Source organism: Helicoverpa zea, chromosome 16 (genome assembly GCF_022581195.2).
Source record: "Helicoverpa zea isolate HzStark_Cry1AcR chromosome 16, ilHelZeax1.1, whole genome shotgun sequence".
NCBI lineage: Eukaryota > Metazoa > Arthropoda > Insecta > Lepidoptera > Noctuidae > Helicoverpa > Helicoverpa zea.
Window position 1 is genome coordinate 7,008,784 of NC_061467.1, and position 27,572 is coordinate 7,036,355.

The 27,572-nt window shown below is 37.8% G+C and overlaps 4 protein-coding genes and 1 long non-coding RNA gene across 10 annotated transcripts; 4 read left to right on the forward strand and 1 right to left on the reverse strand.

The window, feature by feature from the left end:
• The first annotated feature begins 691 nt into the window (after window positions 1-691).
• LOC124637351 (BET1 homolog) lies at window positions 692-1,411 on the forward strand. Its single transcript, XM_047173730.1, has one exon. It carries the CDS (start codon window positions 983-985, stop codon window positions 1,319-1,321), a length of 339 nt encoding a protein of 112 aa, XP_047029686.1. The 5' UTR covers window positions 692-982; the 3' UTR covers window positions 1,322-1,411.
• A 1,185-nt stretch (window positions 1,412-2,596) lies between these two features.
• Window positions 2,597-3,885, forward strand: LOC124637353. Of its 2 annotated transcripts, none has more exons than XR_006985222.1 (2): window positions 2,597-2,905; window positions 3,659-3,885. It is a non-coding gene; the product is annotated as an uncharacterized LOC124637353 (long non-coding RNA). The 2 variants fall into 2 exon arrangements; XR_006985223.1 differs by lacking the exon at window positions 2,597-2,905 and adding an exon at window positions 3,368-3,460.
• Window positions 3,886-4,965: 1,080 nt separating this feature from the next.
• On the reverse strand, window positions 4,966-14,721 carry LOC124637352. Of its 5 annotated transcripts, none has more exons than XM_047173731.1 (20): window positions 14,549-14,719; window positions 14,014-14,125; window positions 13,517-13,650; window positions 13,137-13,331; window positions 12,917-13,012; window positions 12,721-12,834; window positions 11,645-11,832; window positions 11,060-11,198; window positions 10,891-10,973; window positions 10,443-10,588; window positions 10,101-10,250; window positions 9,869-9,987; window positions 9,713-9,769; window positions 9,466-9,624; window positions 8,994-9,122; window positions 7,380-7,598; window positions 7,104-7,193; window positions 6,746-7,033; window positions 6,395-6,551; window positions 4,966-6,013 (listed from the first exon to the last, which is right to left on the reverse strand). In XM_047173731.1, exons 2-20 carry the CDS (start codon window positions 14,102-14,104, stop codon window positions 5,904-5,906), a joined length of 2,664 nt encoding a protein of 887 aa, XP_047029687.1. In that variant the 5' UTR covers window positions 14,105-14,125; window positions 14,549-14,719; the 3' UTR covers window positions 4,966-5,903. The 5 variants fall into 5 exon arrangements, with proteins under 5 accessions (XP_047029687.1, XP_047029689.1, XP_047029688.1 ...); XM_047173733.1 differs by having other exon boundaries at window positions 6,746-7,018; window positions 14,014-14,124; window positions 14,547-14,716; XM_047173732.1 differs by lacking the exon at window positions 14,549-14,719 and adding an exon at window positions 14,196-14,501 and having other exon boundaries at window positions 14,014-14,124.
• Window positions 14,722-17,826: 3,105 nt separating this feature from the next.
• Window positions 17,827-19,415, forward strand: LOC124637712 (SUMO-conjugating enzyme UBC9-A). Its single transcript, XM_047174334.1, has 4 exons — window positions 17,827-18,067; window positions 18,155-18,238; window positions 18,429-18,691; window positions 18,778-19,415. The coding sequence occupies exons 1-4, from the start codon at window positions 18,002-18,004 to the stop codon at window positions 18,842-18,844; spliced, it is 480 nt and encodes a 159-aa protein (XP_047030290.1). The 5' UTR covers window positions 17,827-18,001; the 3' UTR covers window positions 18,845-19,415.
• Window positions 19,416-22,567: 3,152 nt separating this feature from the next.
• Window positions 22,568-27,300, forward strand: LOC124637454 (general transcription factor IIH subunit 2). Its single transcript, XM_047173953.1, has 9 exons — window positions 22,568-22,779; window positions 22,903-23,104; window positions 23,369-23,508; window positions 23,966-24,128; window positions 25,306-25,404; window positions 25,683-25,858; window positions 26,292-26,423; window positions 26,579-26,687; window positions 26,934-27,300. Exons 1-9 carry the CDS (start codon window positions 22,718-22,720, stop codon window positions 27,063-27,065), a joined length of 1,215 nt encoding a protein of 404 aa, XP_047029909.1. The 5' UTR covers window positions 22,568-22,717; the 3' UTR covers window positions 27,066-27,300.
• The last annotated feature ends 272 nt before the right edge of the window (window positions 27,301-27,572 follow it).

Genomic DNA, 27,572 nt, shown 5'->3' on the forward strand with positions numbered 1-27,572 from the left:
TAGCGGAAAAGGCGAGGTGGTGTCGATCTGTTCGTAAGTTGATTCTGTGTGCTGTGATCCTAATAAGGGTCAATTCCCACTGAAAGAGCAGCGGCCGTAATTGCAAGGGATTGAGCGCGAGCGCGGCGGGCCGCGCGGCGCCGCACCGCGCCGCGCTCTTACATTTTCCGTGCTCTTACGGCCGCTGCCAGCCGCTGCTCTTTCAGTGGGAATTGACCCTAAAGCACGTCGCATCTGATCAATCACAACCAACTACAAATACATGTTAACAATAACTAAACGTTACAAAATACAAGTACTAATTTTTATCAGTGTAGAAACCATTGACATAAAACTATAATTCTAAGCTCGATGGTAGAAACTCATCATCCTCCGAGCCTTTTCCCAACTATGTTGGGGTCGGCTTCCAGTCTAACCGGATTCAGCTGAGTACCAGTGCTTTTACAAGAAGCGACTGCCTATCTGACCTCCTCAACCCAGTTACCCAGGCAACCCGATACCCCTTGATTAGACTGGTGTCAGACTTACTGGCGTCTGACTACCCGTAACGACTGCCAAGGATGTTCAATGACAGCCGGGACCTACAGTTTAACGTGCCATCCGAAACACAGTCATTTGGTGTCTAAGCTATACTTAGAAAGTACATACAAACTGGTAGAAACTGAACGCACAAATACTGATGATTTGTCAAATGTCATTTCATGTCACTGTCAGACTTGTCATTTTAGTGTGTTGTTGGATTTTTGCTTACGAGATGTTATAATTTCGTAAAAGGTTGCATTATAATATTATGAAACAAGAAGACACTACGTTTTACAACACCGCAATTTAATGCGTTAGTTATAACTCAACTGTAACATCGAGTATACATACACGACTCATGCAACTGAGTGTCCAAAGTCTTATCACATAACTGTCACTAATTTTTGTAAAATTAAGCTGTTCAGTGTAAATATTAGTCAAAACGGCGGGACGAAACAGTATGCGGCGAGCCCGGGATGGGTACCAATATCAACCTGTGCCAAGAGTGGCGACAGAAGATGCCCTGGAGTATGACAATGAACGTATGGCAGAAGAGCTCAGTGGAAAAATATCTTCATTGAAGAACATATCTATAGAGTTGGGCAATGAAGTTCGGTATCAGGAAAAACTACTGCGTGGTTTGGACGATGATGCAGACAGAAGTTCAGGCTTCCTCGGCAAGACTATGGGCAGAGTTCTGAAATTGGGCAAAGGAAATCATAACTACTATATCTTCTATTTGTTTCTCTTTGCTATATTTGTATTCTTTTTACTGTACATTGTTCTAAAATTCAGGTGATCTGACAATAATTTTATATTACCCATAACAATTCATTCCTGTGTATTTATGTAAAACATTATTCCCTTGTAAATAAAGGTCCTGACAAAATTTTGAGGATTTTATTGTTTTCCTAGATACTAACTATTCATTATAAAATTCATATGTAAATGTACACAATGAAGGGAAAATCTCGAAAATTAAACATTATTCTCAAAGGGTTGAAACATTTATTTACAAGTTTCAATGTGTTAACAATATTGTATATAATATGACATTATGAACAATAGAATTCATTTATAACATTGCAATATTCTTCTCCCACTATAGTTTTGGGCACTGAAATGCGAAGTCTACATTTCTGATTCAGGAGTTTAGAACAACTCTGTGCTGTATCGAGAAGTAGGGCAACAACACCACATGCATTCTGTAAATTATCCTTGTTACAATATGCACTTAAATCGTCTAAAATTATTAAAGATGGTACATTTTGCCAATCATGTAATGCATAAATACTTTCTATTAACAATTCTAACTTTTGAACATACATAAAAGTGATCATCTTCATGTAATGCTTATTTAGTGAACTTAAATCTTGAGATAATTCTGGCAATTCATTTAATTCTTCAGATAATATGTATAAAACTTTCCCATTCTTGGCATGTAGCAAAGCTTCTTCAAAAAGTAATTTACGGTTACTGCTTGAATCTCCAAAATAAAGAGTACAATCGCCTTGTTCCATTTTAGATGTGTGTTTAGAAGTATTGTTCTCTCTGTACTCCCTCTAACTATATTCCTGTATTATCGATCTGTAATTCCACATCTGTTTCAATAAATTAAAATACATAGTTCAGTATATTATATGATTTTAAACAAACCCAGAGTTGTCATCAACAACAAAAAAATAATTTTATTATAGATTAGTATTATTATTTTACGAATCAGCAATGGCACAAGTCCATAAAACTTTTATATTACTATTCTGTGAGAAAGACAGATATCTGTACGAAACAACAGAATATCGTAACAACTGGTATTAAAAAAAGTTGTTTATTTGGATTGGATATGACAATATCATGAACGTCATTAAACCGTCATTACGTCTAATGTCAGTGTGTGCTGGTTGGTATAGTGTTGTACGTACATTCTTTCGTTCGATACCGATAATTATTTTATTATTCCTTGATGTTCTAAGTTTGTACGTACTTTCTAAGTATATCTTAGACACCAATGACTGTGTTTCGGATGGCACGTTAAACCGTGGGTCCCGGCTGTCATTGAACATTGGCAGTTGGCAGTCGTTACGGGCAGTCAGAAGCCAGTAAGTCTGACGGTCATTCACTTCCTTATGACTTTAATCGTATTATCTCATTAATTATCCAATGTACTGAGCTGTAATTACTGACATACACTTGATCTATATAACTAATGATTGAGATAACATTCAGTTCATATATCCAATCCTGTGGCCAAATAACACCGCGCGCATCAAGACCGTGCTCGTGAAAAACTGAATATCATCATAACTTGTTAAATACTTACAGGATGCTAATGAAACTTCATATACATTTGAAGGCAGTTACAAGCTTTAAAATGACGTTTAAAGTAAGTCTTTAGACTTATTGAGGGTGCTGGGAACAATTGAAACGTTTTTCCATTTAATGAAATAACCTTTAAGATATGCATTATTTTGGTTTTGTTATTGCTGAACAAATTTAAACTAATTCCTAGGAAGTCATGTACAAAATTTGATAAGAATCCGCTTAACCATTTCAAAGATCTAGCAAAACCGAAAACGTTACCCCAGCAAAATCTCGAATAACTTCGCAACCGAAGAAAGAACAAATACAAAATATGGCACAACATTTACAACTAATTTTATAGGTAATATTTATTTAAATATTCCCATCAGAAAGAAAAAGGTCTGACTGGGGTAACGTTACTCCAGCAGGAAATGTTTTTGTGAAATAATTTAAAAACTATAAGCGCAACAAATTTAAAAATGTGCGCAACAATTACAGAAGCCGTACAACTAATTATCTATAAGATTAAAATGACCATTTTCGACAACATCTGGCCAGGGTAACGCACACGCTTTTGCTCAGCTATTATATTGGGGTCGGCTTCCAGTATAACCATATATTGGTATAATGATTAAGAGTATGTTATTTGTTTTATATTTTATTATTCTATTATACTATGCAACATGCTAAAATAATAATACCATAAAATGAGAACATCGAGTCATGTCATCGAACTAAGTTTATTCAGTTTTGTTTCATTTATAACAGCAAGTCGATATAATCAACAAGCCAAGCGCATCACCACTAAGTAAAAGTGAGAAATTTTTTTTTCTAGCCGGTGTCTAGATGGCGCTGATCTTGGTACGTGACTACAAGGAACGGAGCGTCATTTTCAGGTCGTAAAACGGAACGTACTTGTCAGCAACAATGTGGGATTTTCTTTTTGTTTTTTTTTTACTTTTCGAGCCCAGTCAAAATTCATCGACATTTTTGGATTATAAAGTTTTGGTCTGACGTTTTACCTGTATGCAAGGGCACTGAATAAAAGAAACAACAAAAATACTTGTAATAGACACTATTTATTTATAATAATTATACCATTATATTACAAAATTAAAAATAAGTTCAACTATAATATACCTACATCATTTCTTACATGTGTTATGTATACATATTTATTGTAACTTTCCCTATACAATAAATAGGTAAGTAGTATAGTTGTTGTAGGAAATGAGTCTTGGTGGCAAGTAGTTTAATTTTGTGGAAGTGACTATTTACAATGAATTTGAAAGTTATAATCGATCATTAGGGTCAATTCCCACTGAAAGAGCAGCGGCCGGCAGCGGCCGTAAGAGCACGGAAAATGTAAGAGCGCGGCGCGGTGCGGCGCCGCGCGGCGCCGCGCGGCCCGCCGCGCTCGCGCTCAATCCCTTGCAATTACGGCCGCTGCCGGCCGCTGCTCTTTCAGTGGGAATTGACCCTTATTTTTACTGATAAGAAAATTTCCACTTGAAATGTTTATGTATCAGTAAATGAGAGAGATTAAGAGTAGTAATTTATCCTAAAAATTCACACATACTTTGAGGCTCCTTCACAAGTAATTATTTAATAGGCACGAAATATTGATTGTGGTAGTATATTTATTTGACAACTGCCTCGTTGGTCTAGTTGTCGCAAGTGCGGCTGCTGAGCACGAGGTCTCGGGTTCGATTCCCGAGTCGGGCCGAAATCGCTTTGTGGGTTTTAGAAGACTTTCACTAAGCAGCCCGGAGCCTGGAAGCTGGTGATTGATACACCCGTGCATCGGAGAGCACGTAAATGTCGGTCCTGCGCATGATCTCTCTCCGGTCGTGTCGGATTGCCGTCCCATCGGGCTATGAGAGTGAAGGAATAGGGAGTGCACCTGTGTCTGCGCAAATGCTTGTTCACTATAATATGTCCTGCGCAGTTGGCTAATCTCCTTACATGAGAACAGCCGCCGTAGCCGATAATCGGCTAGGAGGACATCATCATCATCATCATCATCATTTGACTATAAAAGCTAGTAGCCAAAAAGTGACCTACTAGCATAGTTTCACATGCATCAGTATTATCATTGTATTAATGAGATTTTTAAATTTGTGATTAAAATAAAATAGGCAGTGTCATTACAATTTATATTTACTACTCTTCAATTGCATTTTAGCCATGTAGCGTAAAGTCTAAAATTTTCTACGAACAAACTATGTACATACACATATCAGGAATATAAATCTATTGTAATTAAAAGTTCATGATAGTGAATATTTCCTAGTGTATCTGCACCACCAAAATGATAAAATAGAAAAAAAAAAAACTATTTTTATAGCCTTTTTAAAGCTACTTCTAAGACTAAGTTTTATCATAAAATTCATTGACTTGTTCTTAGCCAATGCTATCTCTTACAAGAAACTCCTGAACAACACATACTGTTGTTATAAAATGTACAGCATCGTGGCAGTCAGTCTTGTGAGCCGAGAATCTCAATACTTACCTACTATGCTACATTAACAAGAGGAGCTACTTGCAACCACAAAATAATATATAAAATATGGTGAAAAACCAAAAGCATGAGATGGTGTCCTTAATTGCTATGTTGCAGATATGAAATTGTAGAAACATAATTTGTATCGCATATTTCTAGCTTCATTTTCATTGTGTAGTTATGCCAACTGTCTACAGCGTCGCTAAAATCTATCTAACATATCAAGGCTGATTTTCCAGTCGTCAGATTTTATTAGTTCTGGAAGCAACAATGATTTTTGAATCAAAACTTAAAATAATTAAAATGATGAATTTCTCCGAAAAATCAGCCAAATAATTGCAAAGAAATTAACTTTAAATGTGGTACACACTTGTACAAAGTATTACATTATAAATTCTATCTACATCCACATTCACTTCGCAAATACAATTTAATTATCCGAAACCATAAAAACTTTTTATAAGAATCAATCCCATAACATAAAACAAAACCTTTATGGTTGGGGCTTAGATAAATCGCTAGATCCATTTACTAATGATTCAGATTTGTTCAATCATTAATAACTTGTTTACCACAATTACTCTTGTGCTTTGCTGGCTTCTGTGATAGATTCATACTGCTCCTTATCAAGTTCAGTCATAGTCAAGCTTCCGTCGGGTAACATAAGTACTACTCTTCTTGTGCCACCTGTAACAATTAATTACTCTTTTAGCGCTATAAATAACCTACTTTTAATAGCTTTAATACTTCGGGAACGTTTGGAAAAGTGATCGCGGCCCTGATATAGAAAAGGCTCCGGAAGGACCAAAAGGTAGCGAGGTTTTACTGACTGAAAAGACAATAAAGTCTAACACTATCTCCCACTGCACCTACAGCACGAGGCGTCATTTGTTGATTTTTCCCAAATAAAGAATAATGCACCTGTACATCCAGGGATCATTGAATCATCATCATTGAATCATGAATGAGATGCCACATAATTGGATTTGACAGTGACTGACTTACGAATGCTGTGGTTGGTCAGCCTAAAAAAAATTTTTTTTCCTAGTTGAAATGTGTGGTAGTTACCTGGTGAAGGCAGGTCTGCCTGCAGGAGCTGCGCGATGACCTGCGTGGCGTCCTCGCCCGGCTCGCCCTCCACCTGCACCGCCACCTGCTGCAGCGCCGGCGCCGCCTCGCCGCCCGGCATCAGCTGCGCCAGCTGCGACGGGTCGATCGCCAGTACCTGTGACACAAATATATACCTCTTTCAAACACAAGGAATTTGTGCTAAGCTAACAGAAACTTGAAAGTGTCATGAATTTTGTTTTATGTCAGGAAGTACTAGAAAATGTATTTGTTAAAACACAACGGTCTTTCTTATCAGTAAGACAGGAGAAACTTTACTGCACTTGGAAACAAAACTTGAAATATTCTGACCTGTCCATCCTCCCTAGTGACATACATGACGTCACCGTCGCCCTCCACAGCACCTTCCACTCCCTCCACTGCTCCATCGACTCCCTCAGCCGCCACGAGTAACGTCTGTCCCGCTTCATTCTCTCCCGCGACCTGATATAGCACTCCATCTTCCCCTCGGATCATAATAGGCGTGTGACCAGAGTGAAGTAGCCCGACCTCTTCACCGTCGTCAACTCCCACGCTTCCTTCTAACAACTGTTTCACTGCACTGGCCTCCACTTTCACCTCAGTCTGTGAAAAATCCATCTATGGTATTAATAAGGCAATAAGTACTGAACTTAAGACATGTTGTTATCAAGCTAAGTTCTGAACTTACGCCATCTTCGTCTGTGAGCACGGGTAATGAGGGTTGAGCGCCGTCACCTTGCACCAGCATTCCTGTCGTGCCTCCCGGAGACATTTCAACCTGCATACAAATAGTGTGTTTATTTAAATATCATAGGAAGTTAGTTATTCTTTAGGAATTAAACGAACTACTGCACAGTTAATCAGCTAACTACGCTAGTATCGATAAGTCAGGCAAAAAGGAGCAGACCGAGAATCGGACTACGACATAAAACAAAAGCGGGAACATAGGAAGAGATAAGAATACCTTCATGAGCATGGTGGCGGGTAGGTCAGGCTGGGGCGGCGGCGTGGGCGGCGGGGACGGCGTGGGCGGCGGCGTGGGCTCGCCCTCGGCGCGGGCCAGGCGCCGCCCCGTCAGCGGGCACAGCGTCAGCTCGCGCTCGGGGCTGGGCGGCGGCAGCGGGCCCAGCTGCCGCGGGAACGGGTCCTCGATGCCGTCTGACGTGTCCGACGACGCGTCCGACTGCATCAATAAACAAAATCATCCAATACATCGGCAAGTGTGTCTATTTAAGCTGGTTGGTCACTTATGATTTATTTTACCTGAACATTTAAGTAAAACAGAGAAGAGCATTCTGATCTACAGTACACTCTAATAGACAACTTACCTGGGGCCCGATTCTCCTAAGTTAATAATGTCAAAATCGAATAGAAATCGAATCGCAATATGATCGCAATAGCAGTTTTAACCATATCGGGCATTCTGCTACTAATAAAAGACCAATCTTATTCGATTGACATTTGATTGGTGTGCGATTGGTCTGCTATTTTGGTAATTTTGGTCTATACGGTAGTTTGCTGTACAATCATTTTGCAATCGTAAATCATTTGCAGACAAAATGATTCATTATTGAATGACATAAAAGGATAAAAACGTTTATTTGAAAGAAAAAATAGCGGAATGAAACATACGCTTCAATCGTAATCGAGTCGGGATCTGAGTGCTTAGTGCGAGTTCTCGTGAATTTTTTTACGGACTCACATGAGAGCGCGTATACTAAGATTTGTATGGAACAAAAACAGCTCCACCTAGTGTCAAAAATTGGAACCTGTTTTTGTTCCATACAAACAGTGTTGCCAACAGTTGTAGAAGCTTACCACCAGAGTCAACTTTTAAAACCACCAGAAAACCACTAACAAAAATTTATCCCACACTTAAAATCACCAAATTCACCACTAAAAAAATATTGTTTATATTTTATTGTAACCTAAAACAATTTAATCATCCAAAGATGTAACTCGGCAACGATAGAAAATTAAAACAGACAAAGCATTACATCTGTTTAGCAATTCATCCGACCCGATCCGAATCCTTCACAAATTATAATCGGCGTAGTAGTTTCACAAATTGTTTAGTTACGCATTTGACCAATGAATGAGTACTTAATATAATTATATAGTAGTCGTTCACCTTTTTGTTTTGTAGATGCTTTTTTGACATTCCGTGAGACTTCAAATCTCCATAGTAACTCCTTAAAGTTGTACCACAAAACTTACATTTCGCTACTTGACCCGCAGTACTTTCAACATTTCGCCACTAAATAGGGGACTTAAACCACCAGTATTAGTGGAAAATCCACTAAGTTGGCAACACTGCATACAAATCTTAGTATACGCGCTCTCATGTGAGTCCGTAAAAAAATTCACGAAAACTCGCACTAAGCACTCGGATCTCAGTCGAATCGAGTCGAACGTCAATCGAATGTTGCTTAAGTAAAATTAGGAGAATCGGGCCCCTGATTGTTAACTTACCTTTCAATACTTTCAACCAAACAACAGGATTATTTTAGTTAAATAAAGTAAAAATCTGAATTTGCTCATAAAAATATAAAATGTTGACCAAAAAATATGTTCTTACCTGATCAAAATCTAAGGGCACGACGACTTTGTCGCGAATGCGTACAATGTTCCCGCCGGCCGTCGCCACGGAGTAGCCGCCGCGGCCGCGTCCCCGCCCCGACCCGCCGCGCCGCAGTAAACTGTCGCCCTGTGCAGTCATACCACATGATTTGTGCAATAACTTAGCAAAACCTTATTGTGTGACAATGTGACAATTTAAGCGATACTCGGTTGACTGGATAAGGCAACGTGTAGAGGGCATTGATGATACAAAAGTTTACTAAACAACACTACAGGTGAGTCGCACCTTTTAACTATATGCCAGTTGTGAAAATCCCACTCATTGGTCAAATTGAGTATTGGACAACTGAAAACGGTTTGGCTATCATTACAGTGAAATGGTGCAACACACTAATATTTAAAACAACTTCTACAACAACATGACATTCTACTTATACTACTTTCGACGAATAAAATTTACATATGTGTACCTGAGCAAGTTTCTTATTGAGAATTGTCACAGGTGATTTTCCTTCAGACCCTTGTCCAGCCGGTCTTTGTATTGTGCGCTGAATGATCTTTTGCCCAGATGGAGTTATAATAGTTTTCTCTGTAACCTGCTGTCCTCCGGAACCATATGTTTTCTTGATCTGTTTAAAAGTAATGTATGTATGAATACAATGTGTATTAAAATGGTTTTACACACATGCTTTTGAGTTGTGTTAAAACCATATTTACCTGTGATGTCATAGGTGTGCGAATGGGGGATGTCTTTTTTGTTTCCTCTAATTTTTTCTGTAAAATAACAAGTCATATGAATAAGAAATAATCATACATTCTTATATGTATTATACATTTTATATTATAAACTTACACAACATAACAAATACATACCTGTTTAGCTGCTAATATTTGTTTCCGAATCACATCCTGATCTATGTTTAGACCAGGTCCTAATTTGCCAGGGGAATCAATCTTCATAATGCCTGAACTCTTCGACATAATATAAACACCTGTCAAAAAGAGGGTTCATTCAACAAATGGCCAAGGATAGGAGCAAAGCCAGCACATACATTACTGTCAAAACACAGCGATTCCATTAATGTCATTCCAAACAGTTAAATACCTGTAGTTAGATTAGGCATATGTTTGGGGTCAACTTTAATGACGCCTTTAATGTTCGGCATGCCTTTTCCAGCGAGGCCGAGGGATTTCACCAGCTCAGGGTCCAGAGTGGACTTTGGTGATGATTGGCCATTCAGCACTTTCTTGTCAGCTGAAATGTTTGTTTACTATGTTTATTATTATCAGTACTGGGCCTTGCTATGTGAATGGTGAAAGTGAAGAGTGTGTGTGGTGATTTGCAGTAGTGGTAAAAAAATGTAGACTTGGAAGTTTTACAGTAGTATAGAACGAAATTAAAATAAAGTGGTAATGTTCTACATTACTTAAATTAAAGAATCCATACCTTTAGTGGAGTCTGGGTCGGAGTAGTCTTCATCCTCACTGGAGATCTCTTTCTTGACCTTCTTAGCGGCGGGTTCCCCGTCCTCGGCGCCGCACCACGCCTTCACTTGGTCTAACGCACGAACCTTGCTGGTGCGTTGTAGGCGACTGCACAAACACACTTTGTTAAATATAATACTTGGTTAAGTAATTTTTTTGATTGATTCACTAGCAGAATAAATAAGTTGACTAGACAGAACCCTTATTTACTTTTGACATTAAACTTCCTTCTTCATTTCATGTACTCTTTTCCTCTATCTACTCCTTTAACAAGATACTATCCCTATATTCTCCCATACGAACCTATATTCTGTCTTGTGTACTTCCTGGGATGGGTGTGTCCACAACTTTTTTTAAGGGTTGGATTCGCCCCCATTGACTAGACTGATATAAAGAGGAAAAATTCTTACCCAGACGGCGTAACTGCAGGACTGTCCGATTTCTTGACTACTTGTTTGACAACCTGAGGTAGTGGTGTACTTATTTGTTTCACCTAAAAGTAGAGGTTTGTTGTCAAAATTAAATCTATGTATTACCAGGAAATAAGATTATAAAGCTAGTTAATTTAGGTGTTTGTACCTGTACTGGGTGTTGTTGCTGCTGCTGCTGAGCTCGTAATGCCTTCAATTCCTTTTGACGCGCGAGTTGCTTCTCAAATGCCTCCAGTAAATGTTTGCAGGTCTCCATATTTTCAACAGGCTCCCATGTATTTTGTTCACTGTAAGGAAGGTTTGTTGTTCAAATTTTAATATTTTGTATCTTAAGTTTATGCGAAGTTAAAATAAATTATTAAAATTACCCAAAAACCCTAAAGGCAGTTTTTACAGAATCAGTACACACACACACAAGTTACTACAGAACTAGTAAAGAAATTAGACCACTACGAATTTGACAATCATTTGGGTTTTTTTATATGTATGGAGAAAGAGATGTTGTGCCAGCTTATAATTAATAAGGATAAAGAATGATGACTAGTTACATATTGTATTTTGATTGATTTCTTAAACTTATGTTTTGAAGAACCTTTGAAAGTTCCTATGTGATGTTACAGAGTGATACGAAAATAATGCAGGTCGCTTCCAACCGGTATATGTGGCGATCTAAGGGGGAGGCCTATGTTCAGCAGTGGACATCTTATAGCTGAGTACAACAAACAATACGTACTGTGGATATCCCTCCCACTTGAGCAGGTACTCGTACTGCTTGCGGCGCGGGTTGAAGCGCTTGGCGAGGATCTTCTCGACGACGTACTCGCCCGCCTCCGCCGCGTCGCCCGCCCGCTCCGAGCGCCGCGCGATGCGCTCCTCCGGCGGCACGCGCTCCTGCGCCAGCCGCACCGACTCGTTCAGCTCCTGGGAACAGCAGTATACATGTACTAGTGGCCCGACCCTCGGTAACAGAATTATAGCAAATAAAAGTGTGCAATACTGTAGTACATTATTTTGATATGAATTTGATGGTTTAACCAGAGGTTGCAATGTAAGCGATAAAATGCGTTAATCTACGACATCCCATCAGACACCTCTAAAATTATTAATTTTTCTCTACTATATAAATGTAATGTAATGTTAATAAATGTTTTTTATTTATTTTTTTCATATATGAAGAATGATGACAGGAAGATGTCCAGGATAGAGCGAAGTGGAAGAAGAAGATACGGAAAACGGACCCCGTCACAAGACGGGATAAACGCTAAGAAGAAGAAGAAGATATATAATGTGCAACTATTATACACATAAACCCTCTTCTTGAAACAACACCCCATCTCATTAAAAAATCCACATGAAAATCATTTGCATAGTTTTGAAGATTTAGGTGTGCAAATGGACATAGGGATATAGGGACAGAAAAAGCGACTTTGTTTTATAATATGTAGTAATGAACCCTCTAAATTTGTACGCCCACAAAATATTGCGCGAATGGCTATGCAGAAGTCAATTGTAACTATAAGCAAGTAGCGGAGGTGGAAGAGAAGGTATGGTGTATGATATAGGGTCATGTATGTACGAATGATATAAAACTGAAAGCTGAGATAGATGTATCAAACATATCCATTGCTTAGTGATATCCTTGCTATATTCACTTAAATAAGTCAAGCATGTGTGCATGTATGAAGATGATCCTAAAAAGCAATAACTATTAAATATTCAAACTTTTCGCTACATTTACGTTAATAAAGCAATTGCTAAGGCTACCATGTTATGCAAAAACAACAAAAAACAAAATTTGAATAAAAGTACCTTAGTTTTGTTAATATTTTGTGGTATTGGTACTTTTTGGACATTCTTGAGTCCAGGGCTAGCCTTAACAATATCATCACTTTCCTCTCCCGAGGGCTGTGTTTCAGAATCCTCCTGCAAGAGTGAGTTAGCAATGAGTGTTAGGAATAATGGTATGTACAATGATTTATATCAATAAGTCTACTGAAAGTCATACCGGCTTGGCTAATTTTCTTGGTCGGCCTCGCTTCTTTGTTTCTTGCTGAACTGGGGTTTGTACAGGTACCAGTTGGTCTTCAGTCTTCAATTCCATCTGCGATGAAAAAGTTGGTTAGCCCTATCAATCTTTGTCACACAACGAAGTAGCATTTAATACAACAGATCACATTATATAATTTGTTTTTGCATAAAACTTAATAAAAAAACATTAAACTTACAACTTTAGCATGAGCAAATTTGGACAAGGCCTGGACATTTGATCCGGCAGTGATCCACGCTGTGCGCTGGGCTTCAGCCATGCGACACCACTGCTGGTAAAGCTTCCAACTATTGTCTGTGTTCACTGTGGACCCGTCTCGAACTGACGAACACTTCCACAGCAGAAAGGCCCATACTTGAGCTTTACTTTCATTCTGTAGATAAAACAAACAAACTATTAAATATCCTTTCCACATTAAATAATATGCTGGACAAAGGTTTTCCTTTGATGTCTGATTCAATTAAACCTTTTACATATTCTGATCCCATTAATTTGTAGACTATGCAAAGGTAGCATCATTCTTATGAAGTTTGACTCAATTAAGACTGTCAGACTTACACTATCTCTCACTGGTGACTTTCCCGTGCAGTTGTTAGCATCTTTATGCTCCTTAAACTCCTCAACGAAGTGGAATGCTGAGTGGCACAAACCACAGACCAATACATCTAATGTTGCCATTTGTTCATGAGCCTCTGAAACAATAAATATCGAAAGTTAGATGAAGCTTATGATACACTAGGAAATCTGCAAATTACAAACTGCTACATGAAACACCACAAGTTTTGCTATTAATGATACTAAAATATTGGAATGCAATCTAAATAATTCAGAAATTCATCCTCCTTTCAATGAAATCTAAATTTATACATCAAAATGAAAGCATACAAATGAAGTCTGTAAGTATAAACTTTATGTAAATTGATTACAACTGTGCCACTTATTAAGCAGATATTATGTACAATACATTTACTTTCACAGGAATGTAGAACACTCCAGTAGAGGTAAACAATCATAGATATCATAGTAGTAATAAAGGCGATAAACAAAGTCTTTACCCTTTAGGGCGGTGGGGTTTTTAGTTAACTCCTCCGGATTTCCCGCCGGCACCTCCTCCGGTGGCGTCTCGCCTTCCTCTACTGAAGTCATTGTCGCGTCTCGGATGCAAGCTACAAGTTTAACACTGGATCAATATTTTTATTTTCTCGCAGTTACTTAAACAACATGCTACATCTCGTACTCAGCGTAGGTCCTCAGTTAACCTTATTTACAGCCGGCAGATTCCCGCCAACTCACATTAACAATAAATGGGCGATAAACAACTTCATATTTTACGATTACATATTAAGGAGAGTATAACTCTCACTAAAATGAAGAATATCAACTCTCTCATCTAAAAGTTACACAAATAAATTATTATTTGAAGTCCCATGACACAAATCACGCTCATTGAATTACACTGCCACCGTAGCGATAAAATTAGACGCTTCTGTCCTAATAATTAAGTAAACATGCCATAATTTATATAAATATCGTATTATAATTCACAGAGATTTTAAATAAATTGCACGATCAAGACAATGTCACTTACCAAAACAATATTTTTTTCTAAATTATTGAAACTTTTCAGAGAATACAACGCAAAACGGAACAAATCACATCAACAATCGAATGTCTAATGAGGATAAAAAACGTTTCGCCGACACGCTCAGGCTGCCACCTAGTGATCGCCGACATTTCTTGTTTTCATTGTAACATCTCATTGTTGGCATCCAATCCGAGCGTAGCATGTAGAAGTTTTAGCCAATCATAGAAAAGCGTCGTTTCTGGCAAACTATAACACACCTGCTGTTTCGTGGATGCCACTAGTTTTGGCCGACAATTGTGCTTTACCACCAAGTTTCACCGACATTCCTCAAATTCAATGGAATAATAACATACAATTTATTAGAATCATTATAAATCGTAATATTGATTTGTATGCAACAGTAATATTATAAATAAAGGGCTGAAACAACCAAAGAATAGTGAAAATTGAATATAATTTATTAACAACATTTTCTCCATGAAATATCATTGCAGTTGTACTCGAAAATGTCGAAAATGGTTATCATTTTTGTACTAAAGTTTGTACTTTTAATTGATCTTTACCGGTTATCTTCTGAATTTCAGTTTTCGAGAATTAAAATGACTCTTTGTAAAAGGCGCAGGTGCATTTTTTTTTGTACCTAAGCAGGTACGTACAAAGGTATTTACCTACTCATACACGGTGTTACAAAAATAGGTAAGTAGGTATCGAAGCTAAACATCGCCAACCCCAGCAGCAAGATTACCAATTTTTGTAACAGAGGGTAAATAAGTACACGGTAGGTACATACCTACCATAGAATTATTTAATAGTTTTCTCACCTCTACGTAAGTACCTGTGTAATTTTTGTACCTACATCTAACTAAATTTTTTCCTTAAAAAGCTTTACAATAAATCTCTTTCTTACCATAAAACTTTTATTTCGAGGGGAGTTGCACAAAGCTCTATTAAAGTTAAAGCTTCTTTATCTATTGCTGACTCTTTCTTTGTCAACAAGATAAAAAGTGTCAACAATGGATTTAATGAAGCTTTAACTATAATGGAGCTTTGTGCAACTGACGGTAAATTGCTGTTGCGATTCAATTTTGACATTATTATAGTTATCGGCACGGATAATGAGCTCTCGGTGGAAGAGTGGGGATCGCTTTGCGCACTGTACACTTAAGGCAATAAACCAATAAATCACTTCTGCGCAGGTGAAGGTCAGGGGATCCTTGCCGATAACTTGCCAGAATCAGGCACAGTTTCTGTAAATTTAATGTTTTTTGAAAGTTAAAAGTTAGTTTAGGTTACATTACCATACTAAACTTCATTAAGTAGTCCGAGACAGGCCTCCTTCAATTAATCCAAAGAATAAGCTAGTTCTGAGTAAAAGATGCGCTTGGTCACTATCTTTTCCGACGAAGATAATCTTCTTAACTTAATACGATTGGTCTTATATTAGTAGCAGAATACCCGATATGGTTAAAACTGCTATTGCGATCATATTGCGATTCGATTTTGACATTATTAACTTAGGAGAATCGGGTCCCTGTTTTAACCATATCGGGCATTCTGCTACTAATGTAAGACCAATCGCATTCCAACGACATTCGATTGGTTTGCGATTGATCTGCTATTTTGGTTTATACGGTAGTTTGCTCTACAATCATATTGCAATCAATTGCAGACAAAGTGATCCATTATTGAATGACAGAAAAGGATAAAACGTTTATTTCAAAGAAAAAATAGCGGAATGCCACATACGCTTCAATCGTAATTGAGTCGGGATTGGATCTCAGTCGAACGTGAATTGTATGTCGCTTAAGTAAAATTAGAAGAATCTCGCCCCTGTTTTAATCCCGGTTGGCTGCCACAGCTCGCAGAAAAGAACTACATCAACCATAAATCAACGGTTAGTAATCCTATTATCGGGACTCTATTGTGATTCTGAAGAACCTACGATATAGTTATTCCTGCTGAAGGTACCTACCTAAGCAACTGTGTCTTAATCGATTCCAGAAAAATACAATAAAGTGCGGGGAGGGTATGGGCTGGCACACCTGGGGCTCGATTCCGCTATTTACTTTAGTGACATACGATTCACATCCGACAGAGATCCAATCACGACTCATTTGTGATTGAAGCGTATGTGGCGTTCCGCTATTTTACACGCTTTTTATTTTCTTTTAAATAAACGTTTTGATAGCTAAAAAATTGTTTATAACATTAGCTGATGACTAGATTCTCCTAAGTTAATAATGTCAAAATTGAATAGAAAGTGAATCGCAACGCAATAGCAGTTTTAACCATATCCGGCATTCTGCGACTTATATAAGACCAATCGTATTCCAACGACATTCGATTGGATTGCGAATGGTCTGCTATTTTAGTAATTTTGTCTATACTGTAGTTTGCTCTACAATCATATTGCAATCGTAAATCATTTGCAGACAAAATGATTCATTATTAAATGACAGAAAAGGATAAAAACGTTTATTTCAAAGAAAACATTGCGGAATGTGACATGCGCTTCAATCGTAATTGGGTCGTGATTGGATCTCAGTCGAATGTGAATCGTATGTCGCTTAAGTAAAATTAGGAGAATCGGGCCCCTGTTAGCCCCTGTACACGTAACTTAGTAAATACTAACACGTGTTTTTAATTGTGCCAACTATAATACTGCTTGCATTGTACAAGTTTATTTATAGTAAACGAAAACGATGAGCCACGCACATTACCAATAACATAAATAAGAACAAACTCACAAAGTCGGGATCGAGTTGAGTTAGAGCAAGATATAAAACAAATATAGTCGATTAGTAAGAAACTCATGCACATCACTAAAAGGGGAAAGGAAAAACCAGACGAGTCATACATCTTATTTTTCATAACATTGTGCTCGTTAAAAACAGTTAGACCTTGTTCGTACGATTTTATGTTTTGGCTTCACTAATTCAGTAGTCTAAAAATCAATTCAAGTTCAAACTCCTATTTTCGCGTTGTTACTAACCCCATTTGCGCACATGATAGCTAATGCATTTAGTCGATAATCACTCTAACAGGAAAGTTGTATCGATTCATACTACAATCTATTTTCAGTTTAACTTCAGTAGCATATATTTAATTTTATTGTGAATGTAAATATGAGAAATTGAGATAAAATCTGGAATTTAAAGAACTCTTACTGAAATGGACCATTGGCGACACAACATTAAAATCAGTGCCTTACTGTATAGTCGATTTACAATAGCTACAGCAATACGGTAAGCGAGCGGCATTATGACCTCTGTATTTTAGTAGTATTTTTTAATCTGTGTTTAAAGTTAATCACTTCGTGGGACGCTTCGCGCCGTATAATTTATTTTTTCGTATTATTTCTTTGCATTGTTCACTGAAAGGCGAGGAATTTCCTTGATTGTATTCGAAGAATCCGCGGCGACTGCTTTGTGATATTTCTCAACTTTTAGTTTTTGGCAATGTCGGGTATAGCTAGTGCACGGTTAGCTGAAGAAAGAAAAGCCTGGCGCAAGGATCACCCCTTTGTAAGTTACATGAATTCTTGTTATGATGAATTGTACAATTGTTTGTTCGGTTTAAAGTGCATTTTTTTAACGGATTACGTGTTTCAGGGCTTCGTGGCTAGACCTATGAAAAATCCCGATGGATCTTTAAATCTCATGACATGGGAATGTGCGATTCCTGGAAAAAAGGGGGTTAGTATTTCTAGAACTTTTAAATTTTACCTGCAAAATATTGTTTCGGTTGTTAAGTTTAGTGTCTGTAGTGCGACAAAGAGGCTAATATGTAATATCATGTTTTGTTATTATGCATATTGTCTGTTACTAAATGATAAATAATTTTACTTTGTTTTTTGGAAACTTATCATTTATTTCATCTTTGCAGACACCATGGGAGGGAGGTCTATATAAATTACGTATGATTTTTAAAGATGACTATCCATCTAGTCCTCCAAAATGCAAATTTGAGCCTCCACTGTTCCATCCTAATGTGTATCCATCAGGCACTGTCTGCCTCTCACTATTAGATGAAGAAAAGGACTGGCGCCCTGCAATCACAATCAAACAGATCCTCCTTGGTATTCAGGATCTACTCAATGAGCCCAATGTCAAGGATCCAGCTCAAGCTGAAGCTTACACAATCTATTGGTCAGTAAATACCTGACTTTTTGTTTACACTTGCTATTAACACATGGTTTATCTTATACTTATGAATATTTTCAATCTCTTTTCAGTCAAAACCGATTAGAGTATGACAAAAGAGTTCGAGCACAAGCACGAGCTATGGCGGCGACAGAGTGATGCAGTAAAATATCAAGACACTCAAGTGGACTACTTGCCATCTCATTGCTTTGTTGCAGAAAGCATATCAAAATAATAATAAAAAATATAAAATTTAATAAAACAGTTGTGTGGTAATGAATAGACACAAGTTACCGCACCATGTAAAGTATGAATTTGCTTTCTGTAGCAAAGCTTCGCAGGCTAGTTCATGTCAGTGTTATTGTTGAAATGTTCAATGACTTCAAGAATTATGAATTATCTATGAATAATTCAACAGTACACCTGATTTTAATATTATAGAGATTCCAATAAACTTAAAACCATTTGTTCTAATTGCTGTTCACATTCTAGAATTAATGGTTATTCTTAAGGCTCATTTTATTTATTTGTATAGTATCGGCATTGAATACATATACATTGGAAATAATGGTTAATATTGCTTAAGTGTCAGCCATCTTGTATGAATATCTCATCATTAATATGTGCATAGAAGTTATTGTGAGGATCTACACTATTATTTTAAACTATTTTTGTATTTTTATGTTAGTAAGACCCAATAATAAATTTCTCAAAAGTATCTGTAAATAAAGGCTTTTCCATTTACTACATTTGTCACTTCAATATGCACAATACATAAATTTATTGTCTTTTAGTAGTTCTTGATATTTTTATGACCTTTATTATCAAATAATAACTATGTAGATTTCCAGAAATGTTTTGTTTTAGGATCATGGAAAAAAAAACAACTTTTCAAATTGATAATAAGACAAGCATGAGCCAAGAAAGGTCATGCTAATTTAATGGATAGAATTATCTATTCAATGTGTGTAAGACGTGTAAAAGACGATGTTATGTTAATATTTAAGTAAGCAGTAGTTTGCAAGTAATTTATTTATTTATTCTCCTGAAGCTGAACCTCTCCCATATCCTCAGATGCATATGTGATAGAAGGATGGGAGTTGCAGGTCTTGGTCAGGAGCTGTAAAACTTGGGTACATAATGCAAGAGCCAACTCTATGCATTATGTACGAGGAAGGAAAACTCAATAATTTCAGAGAACTTGAAATAGAAATGTAGGTAATTCTTCAATTGTTTCATAGGCCCCTGAAGTGCTTCAGCTGTTTTAGCGTTGACTTAAAACATTGCAATAAAAAATCACTTGGCTCAGAAGACGTTTTTTCGTTACGGAAATGATTCATCATTATTATGATGTAGATGCAGTTGTGTTCTATGCACTTCAAGTGCTTGCAAGCATCTACAGTGCGCCCAGAGTAAAAGTGCTCAGCGGCATATTGGGCTGACATAGTGTAGTCTCAATATACACTTCTGGACACATCTATTGGCCCACCTTAGAGTTTAGGTTTTGATGGCCCCTACCGAAATATGATTGCTAGATTGAACAAAAACTGTTGATGCAGTTTTAAACCTGATACATTTTACCATCTTTTTCGATCGTATTGTCTTAAATTTGAATTCAGAATACCATACGACATGGAGCTACGCCTAACAAGTCGGATATGTGCCTCGTTAAAGGCAAATGATTTTTGAATAAAAAACATGTTTTATCAAATACAGGTTTAATTTAATAACGCGTGTTGCCTCCATAGGCATCTACCACAGCTCTCATACGATTAGGCATAGAGTTTATCAACCGCTCTATGAAGTTTTGAGGGATCATCTCCCATTCCTCTTCAATAGCAGTTTTCAACTCCTGCATCGTCTGGGCAGCTGGCTGACGAGCCCTAACACGTCTTTTTAGCTCGTCCCACATGTGCTCAATGGGGTTCATGTCTGGGCTTCTGGCTGGCCAGTCCATAACTGTGATATTCACATGCCAAAGATATTCCCTGACGATGCCGGCCGCATGGGCTCTTGCATTATCATGCATAAAAAGGAAATTTGGGCCCACATAGTCTGCGAATGGTATCACGTGAGGTCCTAAGTACTCACGAATGTACCTTTCAGCATTTAATGTTGGCAGCCGTGGTCCTGTAACAATCTCAAGTTGAGTTTTGCCGTTCGCGGATATACCGCCCCAGACAGTCCATGAGCCACCGCCCGCCATAAGCAACCCTCTCTTCAAAGCAGCATTGTGCGAAACGCTCTCCCTTACGTCGGTAGACCTTCTTCCTTCCATCATTGCCATGTAACACAATTTTAGACTCATCAGAAAAGAATACACGGCTCCAATCTTGCTGTGTCCAATTTAAATGACTGCCTGCGAAATGAATTCGCGCTGTTCGGTGGGCTCTCGTTAGTTTGGGCCCATTAGCTGGCTTGTGTGGTACCATATCGCGTTCTTTTAACCTTCTCCGAACAGTTCGAGCGCTCGCACGTGCTCCATGGAAGTCGCGAAGTTGATTTTGTATCTCAATGGAGGTAAGGTGACGATTTCTCAAGCTGGTCGTCACGATGAAACGATCCTGCCTTTCAGTTGTGACCCGAGATCGTGGCCTTCCTTGGCGACGAACAAAGCCGCCAGTCTCTAGGTACTTCCGATAAACATTTCGGACCGCAGATCGACTTAAATTAAGTTGGGCACTCACGTTTCTTTGGCTGTGTCCGGCCTGAATAAGTGCCACAGCTTGGGCGGCGACTTCAGGTGAAGTATCCATAGATTATTGAGAGAACCTCACCTTAATGTTAAGAATAAGTAATGTTTGTTGCAAAACCAACGATATCAATCACTTTTTCAAGAATTAAATCCAAGTAAACCAATAAAACCAAGTTTTCTTAGTAATCGATTGTTTGATATCAACAAGCAGGCTCCAAATTGTCTCTTGTTTCTTTGAATTCTGTATTCGAAATTCAAAAAAAGACTATTGAATGAAATTGTGAATGTGCAAGGTTCAAAACTGCATAAAAACCTTTTGCTCGACCTATATAATATAAAAATTTAGCTAGGACCAAACGAAACTGAAAATACAAGGTGGGCCTATAGATGTGTCCAGAAGTGTATGACATTGTCATCGACACGAAAGAAGAAGAAGTGTAAAAGTGGGAAATAAACTGTGCCATATCGTATAACGTTTACACTTTACAATAAAAGTACCACCTGTGGCAGGAATTCTATTTTATCCGAATTTAAAGATCCTTAGGTATGGGTATGACCCTCGACACAATACTTATAAATAAAGCCGACGAGTTTGTTTGCCTGTGCCCAGCCATCTCAGTCACTATCCAAGTAGGTATAGTTATCGGCACGGATATTGAGCCCTGACCTTCACCTGCGCAGAAGCGATTTATTGGTTTATTGCCTTATGTGTACGGTGCGCAAAGCGATCCCCACTCTTCCGCCGAGAGCTCAATATCCGTGCCGGTAACTATACACGTCCGATTTGAAAAAATATTTAATTTTTAAATAGCCCATTTATTGAGGAAGGCTAATCTTATTCAGGCACGCGGCACGCCAGAACGTGGGCGGAAACTTGTAGCTTATAAAGTAGACACACAATTATTCGTCATGCGAAGTTTATTAGTTTTCATAAAAAAACGCGTGGTACGGCCAGCCGTTTTGCACTGCAACTGCATCTTTAAAGAACTCTAAGAAAATAATTTACTGTCGCCATTCTTGTTAAAGAACTAGAAAGTTAGGTATAGACTTCCATCACCGATTTCAATAAGTTAATCTTAGTTATTTTGAATTTATTGTTCTCGTTTCTGAGCGTTCTTGATTCTTGATGGATTCTTGAAGATGACATTGGCATCAACGATTTGACAGACAGTGACATTTGTCAATAGTTGACTAAATAATTGTTCAACATTAACAAACATTATAATTATTAAATTAAAATAATAACATTGAATTGAAAATAGATGACTTATTATTTACTCTGAAAGGAAAACTGAACTAGTTTGAACCTCTCGCTATAGAAGTTTGTGTCGTTCACAATGGCTGATGATGAACAAGATTCTAAAGAATACCGGTGGGAGACAGGTTATGAGAAGACTTGGTGAGTCTGAACTCTGCATTCTAGAATTCTAAATTGATTTCATGATATAGCGTGGTCAGTGGGTCGTCTTAGGGGCGGAGTACACATTGAACCTCAACTCGATGTTTAATTGTTTTTATCCAGGGAGGCCATTAAAGAGGATGAGGACGGTTTGGTGGAAGGACTGGTGGCAGAGTTCGCACAAAAAGCGGCTCGCAAGGCTGTGGTGGCCCGCCGCGGTCCCGTGAGACTGGGCATGATGAGGCATGTGCTAGTAGCTGTGGATTGTTCTGAAGCTATGAACTCACAAGACCTGAAGCCATCTAGATTTCTATGCACACTTAAGGTTTGTTGTTTTACTTTTTGGTCACTTCTTATTTTCTTGCCTACTGATGAACTTTGTAGAGAATATCATTGTTAAAGTTGATGTCAAAGCGCTTTGTTCATGTTTTTTTATAGCATCCCATATAACATTGGCCAATGTGCCTACATAAGGTGTATTTACCATCGATTTTTGCAGCAGTAAAATGTGTGCACACAAGAAACCTGAGTCATTAATAAGAATCATCCCTACATCCATGTCATTAACTTCATATTTAATTCATTTCAGCTGCTAGAAAAGTTCATTGAAGAGTATTTTGATCAGAATCCTCTTAGTCAACTTGGTTTGGTACTGATGAAAAACAAAAGAGCTGAGAAACTAACAGAGTTATCTGGGAATGTCAGAAAGCATATCAAGTCTCTACAAGGGTATGTGCACATTTTTTACTTTATATTTATTAGGTACACACCAATTTGGGATTAAGAACCAAAGTTGTTCTTTGGCAATAAATGAAGCTACATCCGAATGTGCACAATTTGTTAATTAGTGAATGTTGATATAGTTACCAGCATGGATATTGAGCTCTCGGCGGAAGAGTGGGGGTCGCTTTGCGCACTGTGCACATAAGGCAATAAACCAATAAATCGCATCTGCGCAGGTGAAGGTCAGGGCTCAATATCCGTGCTGATAACTATACTCAATAGAAAACACAAATTTCAATAATCATCAACAAAGTGCCGAAAACTGCATCAAAATTGGTTCAGCCACACATGTGACAATCATGCAAAAAAATAAATACAACGGCCTTTTTTAAAGTCTTTTAAAAGTAAGTTAGGTCCGTATTACAACTACAGCAGCTTAACTCTGCGATCTTATATCATACAGGTTGACAGACATGGCATTAAGTGGGGAGCCCTCACTACAAAACACTCTGGAGTTTGCCGGGCGAGTCCTCAAACCTCTACCTGGCCATGCCTCTAGGGAACTTCTGGTGCTGTTTGCTTCACTCACTACTTGTGACCCTGGAGATATTACTACTACTATTCAGGTCTGTAGAAAATTTTAGTTAAATCCATGTTTGTTAAGACCCAGTTGCACCATTTCACTATAAGAATAAGAATAATTTATTTGCACAGAATATGAGTATACAAGATGACACAATAGTTAACAGAATCATCATATTCTACCTGGAACAGGTGTACAAATTTATGATACAGACCTGTTTCAATTGGTCCAGGTCCTGTTTTAATTGTATTTAACAAAACACACATTATATAAACCTAAGATATAAAAGTGAAATAAACGAAAGATAGTGATTACAAAGCAATTAAGAACATGAAATAAATTATTTAAAGTTAAATGTATACAGGGTTACTGGTAAGTAGACCGCATCCTTTCAGGAGGTGATAGTATAGGTCAATACGGACAAATTTGACCCTGGGATACACTGGGCAAAAGTTAACCCGTTTCAAGATAATCGAATTTTAAGATCTTTTCTTTACAAGTCGTCTAGGTACACGTATACATTTTTATTACTAGTTAAAAGTCTCGTTTTTGCGGATTTTTGTGTGTTTTGTGGCTTTTTGGATAGCCATATAAATGTAGATGTTTTTTAAGTATTCTGCACAAAAAAATGAAAAGTAATATTTTTGAGAAAATATCTACTAAAAAAGTAATTTCTGTTCGCTATAATTTCCTCTGAGATTTGTACAGTTTTATGGTTTGTTATTATGAAATGATTCATCTTCTATCCAAAAACAAACAAAAATCCACAAAAATGAGACTTTTAACTAATAATGAAAAGTTATACGTGTACCTAGACGACTGATCTTGAAATTCGATTATCTTGAAACGGGTTAACTTTTGCCCAGTGTATCCCAGGGTCAAATTTGTCCGTATTGACCTATACTATCACCTCCTGAAAGGATGCGGTCTACTTACCAGTAACCCTGTATATACAGGGTTACAGGTCAAGCCGACCTAGATCCTTTAAGGGGCTTCAGTTCCCATCATTCCCAGCCGATTCGACCATGAAACATATAACGATAACTAAACCATTAAGCATCCATGTACTTGCCGCCTATCGGTCAAATCAGCGATTTGACAATCGGAAATATTTAGTTCAATTGTTGTTATAGTTTAATGGAGCAACTCAAAATATACCATAAATATTTAAAAAAATATCCCATGCCATATTTATAAGTAAACTCTTTGTTTTTTTTTAGTCGCTCAAAACGGAAGGGATTCGTTGTTCAGTTATTGGCTTGGCAGCTGAAGTGAGGATCTGTAAAAAGTTATGTCAAGATACTGGTGGAGAATATGGTGTAAGTACCAGTACTTTTTTGAAGATTTGTATATTTATGAAGTCAGTCCGATAGAAGTACTACCAGCATTGTGAGTTGCAATGCAATATTTAACTATAACCAAAACATAACCAGCCGTATACTTGCCGCCCATTGGTCGAATCGGCGATTTCACAACTGAACATCTCGGCTCGGACATCATCATAGTAGTGCAACCCACAGTAAGTCTTGGTTATCAGTTCACATAAATTAAACTTAGATGCTACTCTTCTATAATTAATCATGATATTAATATCCAGGTGGTGTTAGACGATGTTCACTACCGCTCTCTGCTGCTAGACTACACAAGCCCGCCGCCCCGCGCCCGCGCACTGGACGCCGGCCTCGTGAAGATGGGCTTCCCCCACTCCGCGCCGCCGGTCAACCAGACAGACCCGGGGACTAATGCCGACCCACCCATCACTGTGTGCATGTGGTATGTATATTTTCTGTAGTCATTTATTTTTATTTATTAGAAAAAAAAACATTTTAAAATATAAAAATAATGTTCTACCGGCATCGGGAACATCGGTGCTCTACAGGCCCCCAACATATTCGTTTTTTGCACACATATACCACACTAGCTGCTCCTTGCGGTTTCACCCGCGTCCCGGGGAACTTCTTCCCTTACCCGGATAAAACATAGGCTATGTTCAGCCTAGATAGTGTAGCTTTGTTTCCTGTCCTTACAGTGAAAGAGTTATTCAAATCGTTTCAGTACTTCCGGAGCCTATTCGATTCTAACAAACAAGTCTTTCCTCTTTCCATGTTTGTTTAGATATACAATACAATGCATAATATTTATCTGTCATGCATTGGAAATCTATCAAACAGTAGTGGGATCCTAAATATGGTTGTTAACATTGCAGCCACTTAGAAGACGGCGAGGGTGTCGGCGGCGAGGGACACCTGTGTCCGCAGTGTCGCAGCAAGTATTGTTCCCTGCCGGCGCAGTGTCGTACCTGCGGCCTCACGCTAGCCTCCGCACCGCATTTAGCCAGGTACCTACCTCTTTTATATGTTGGCGTAACATTGAGTTTGAAAATGACTGTGTATCAATATATATCCAAATCTTGGTTTTTCGGAATCCGGATCGGAAAAGGAAGGATCTTATGATGCCTCAGATTATTTATAACTAATGTTTTTATAATTTTAGGTCGTATCACCATTTATTCCCTGTCGAACCATACGAAGAATTGGCGAATGAGGGACAGGCACAATACTGTTTTGCGTGTCTAAGAAACTTCACAGATCTGGACAAACAGGTGAGTTTGAAATAATTACACAATAGTTTCTGCTCGTGGTTTCACCGGCGTCCCAAAGGCATTAATTATTCGCGTAGTCTGACATGGCGTTGTAATTGCTTCGCCTAGTTACATCAAAATACATTCTGTAGTTTTTCCGCGATAAAGTAAGAAACTTACATTTATTTTTTCATATTCTCACCTTTGTAATATTAGTAGGATTTCAATAGAATAACGTAATGACTATTAATATTCTTTACACGACAGATATACCGTTGCACAAGATGTCACGAATGCTATTGTTGGGAATGCGAGAGTGTGGTGTCCACGACTCTGCACGTTTGTCCCGGCTGTTCGTCCCGACCACATTTGTACCAGAGACTACCCGACGCCTCATGATAGAACCATAGAGCTTCCTACCTTAAAATAAGAACTCATTTTCAATCACCTATTGAAATATTTTATACCAGGAATAATATGTCATTTATATGAGTTATATGAACTGTGATCAATTAAACTGATGTTAAGAAAAAATTTATTGTTCTTATTGTTAAATCTTTCGTGTGGAGTTTCATTATGATTAATTATATAATTTATCCGTAACAATAGAAATTAAAATACGTATTTCATTTAATTAGTCTATATTATACACTAATAAACTATTATAGGCAAACTCAAAGTAAGACACGTTATTAATTTTAAATAGTTTATTTTTATCACAAATTGGAATTTTCTATGTGGCTATAGAAAAATAACTGCTCTTATACTATACTTTATCCACGGAAGCAAGAGCTAAAAGGTAAACAAAGAATGACACTTTTTCAAGATGGCGGTATAACCCGACCGATGACAAAATCACAGATACTGCGAACATTTTACACAAAAATGTGACGTTTTGTCATCGGT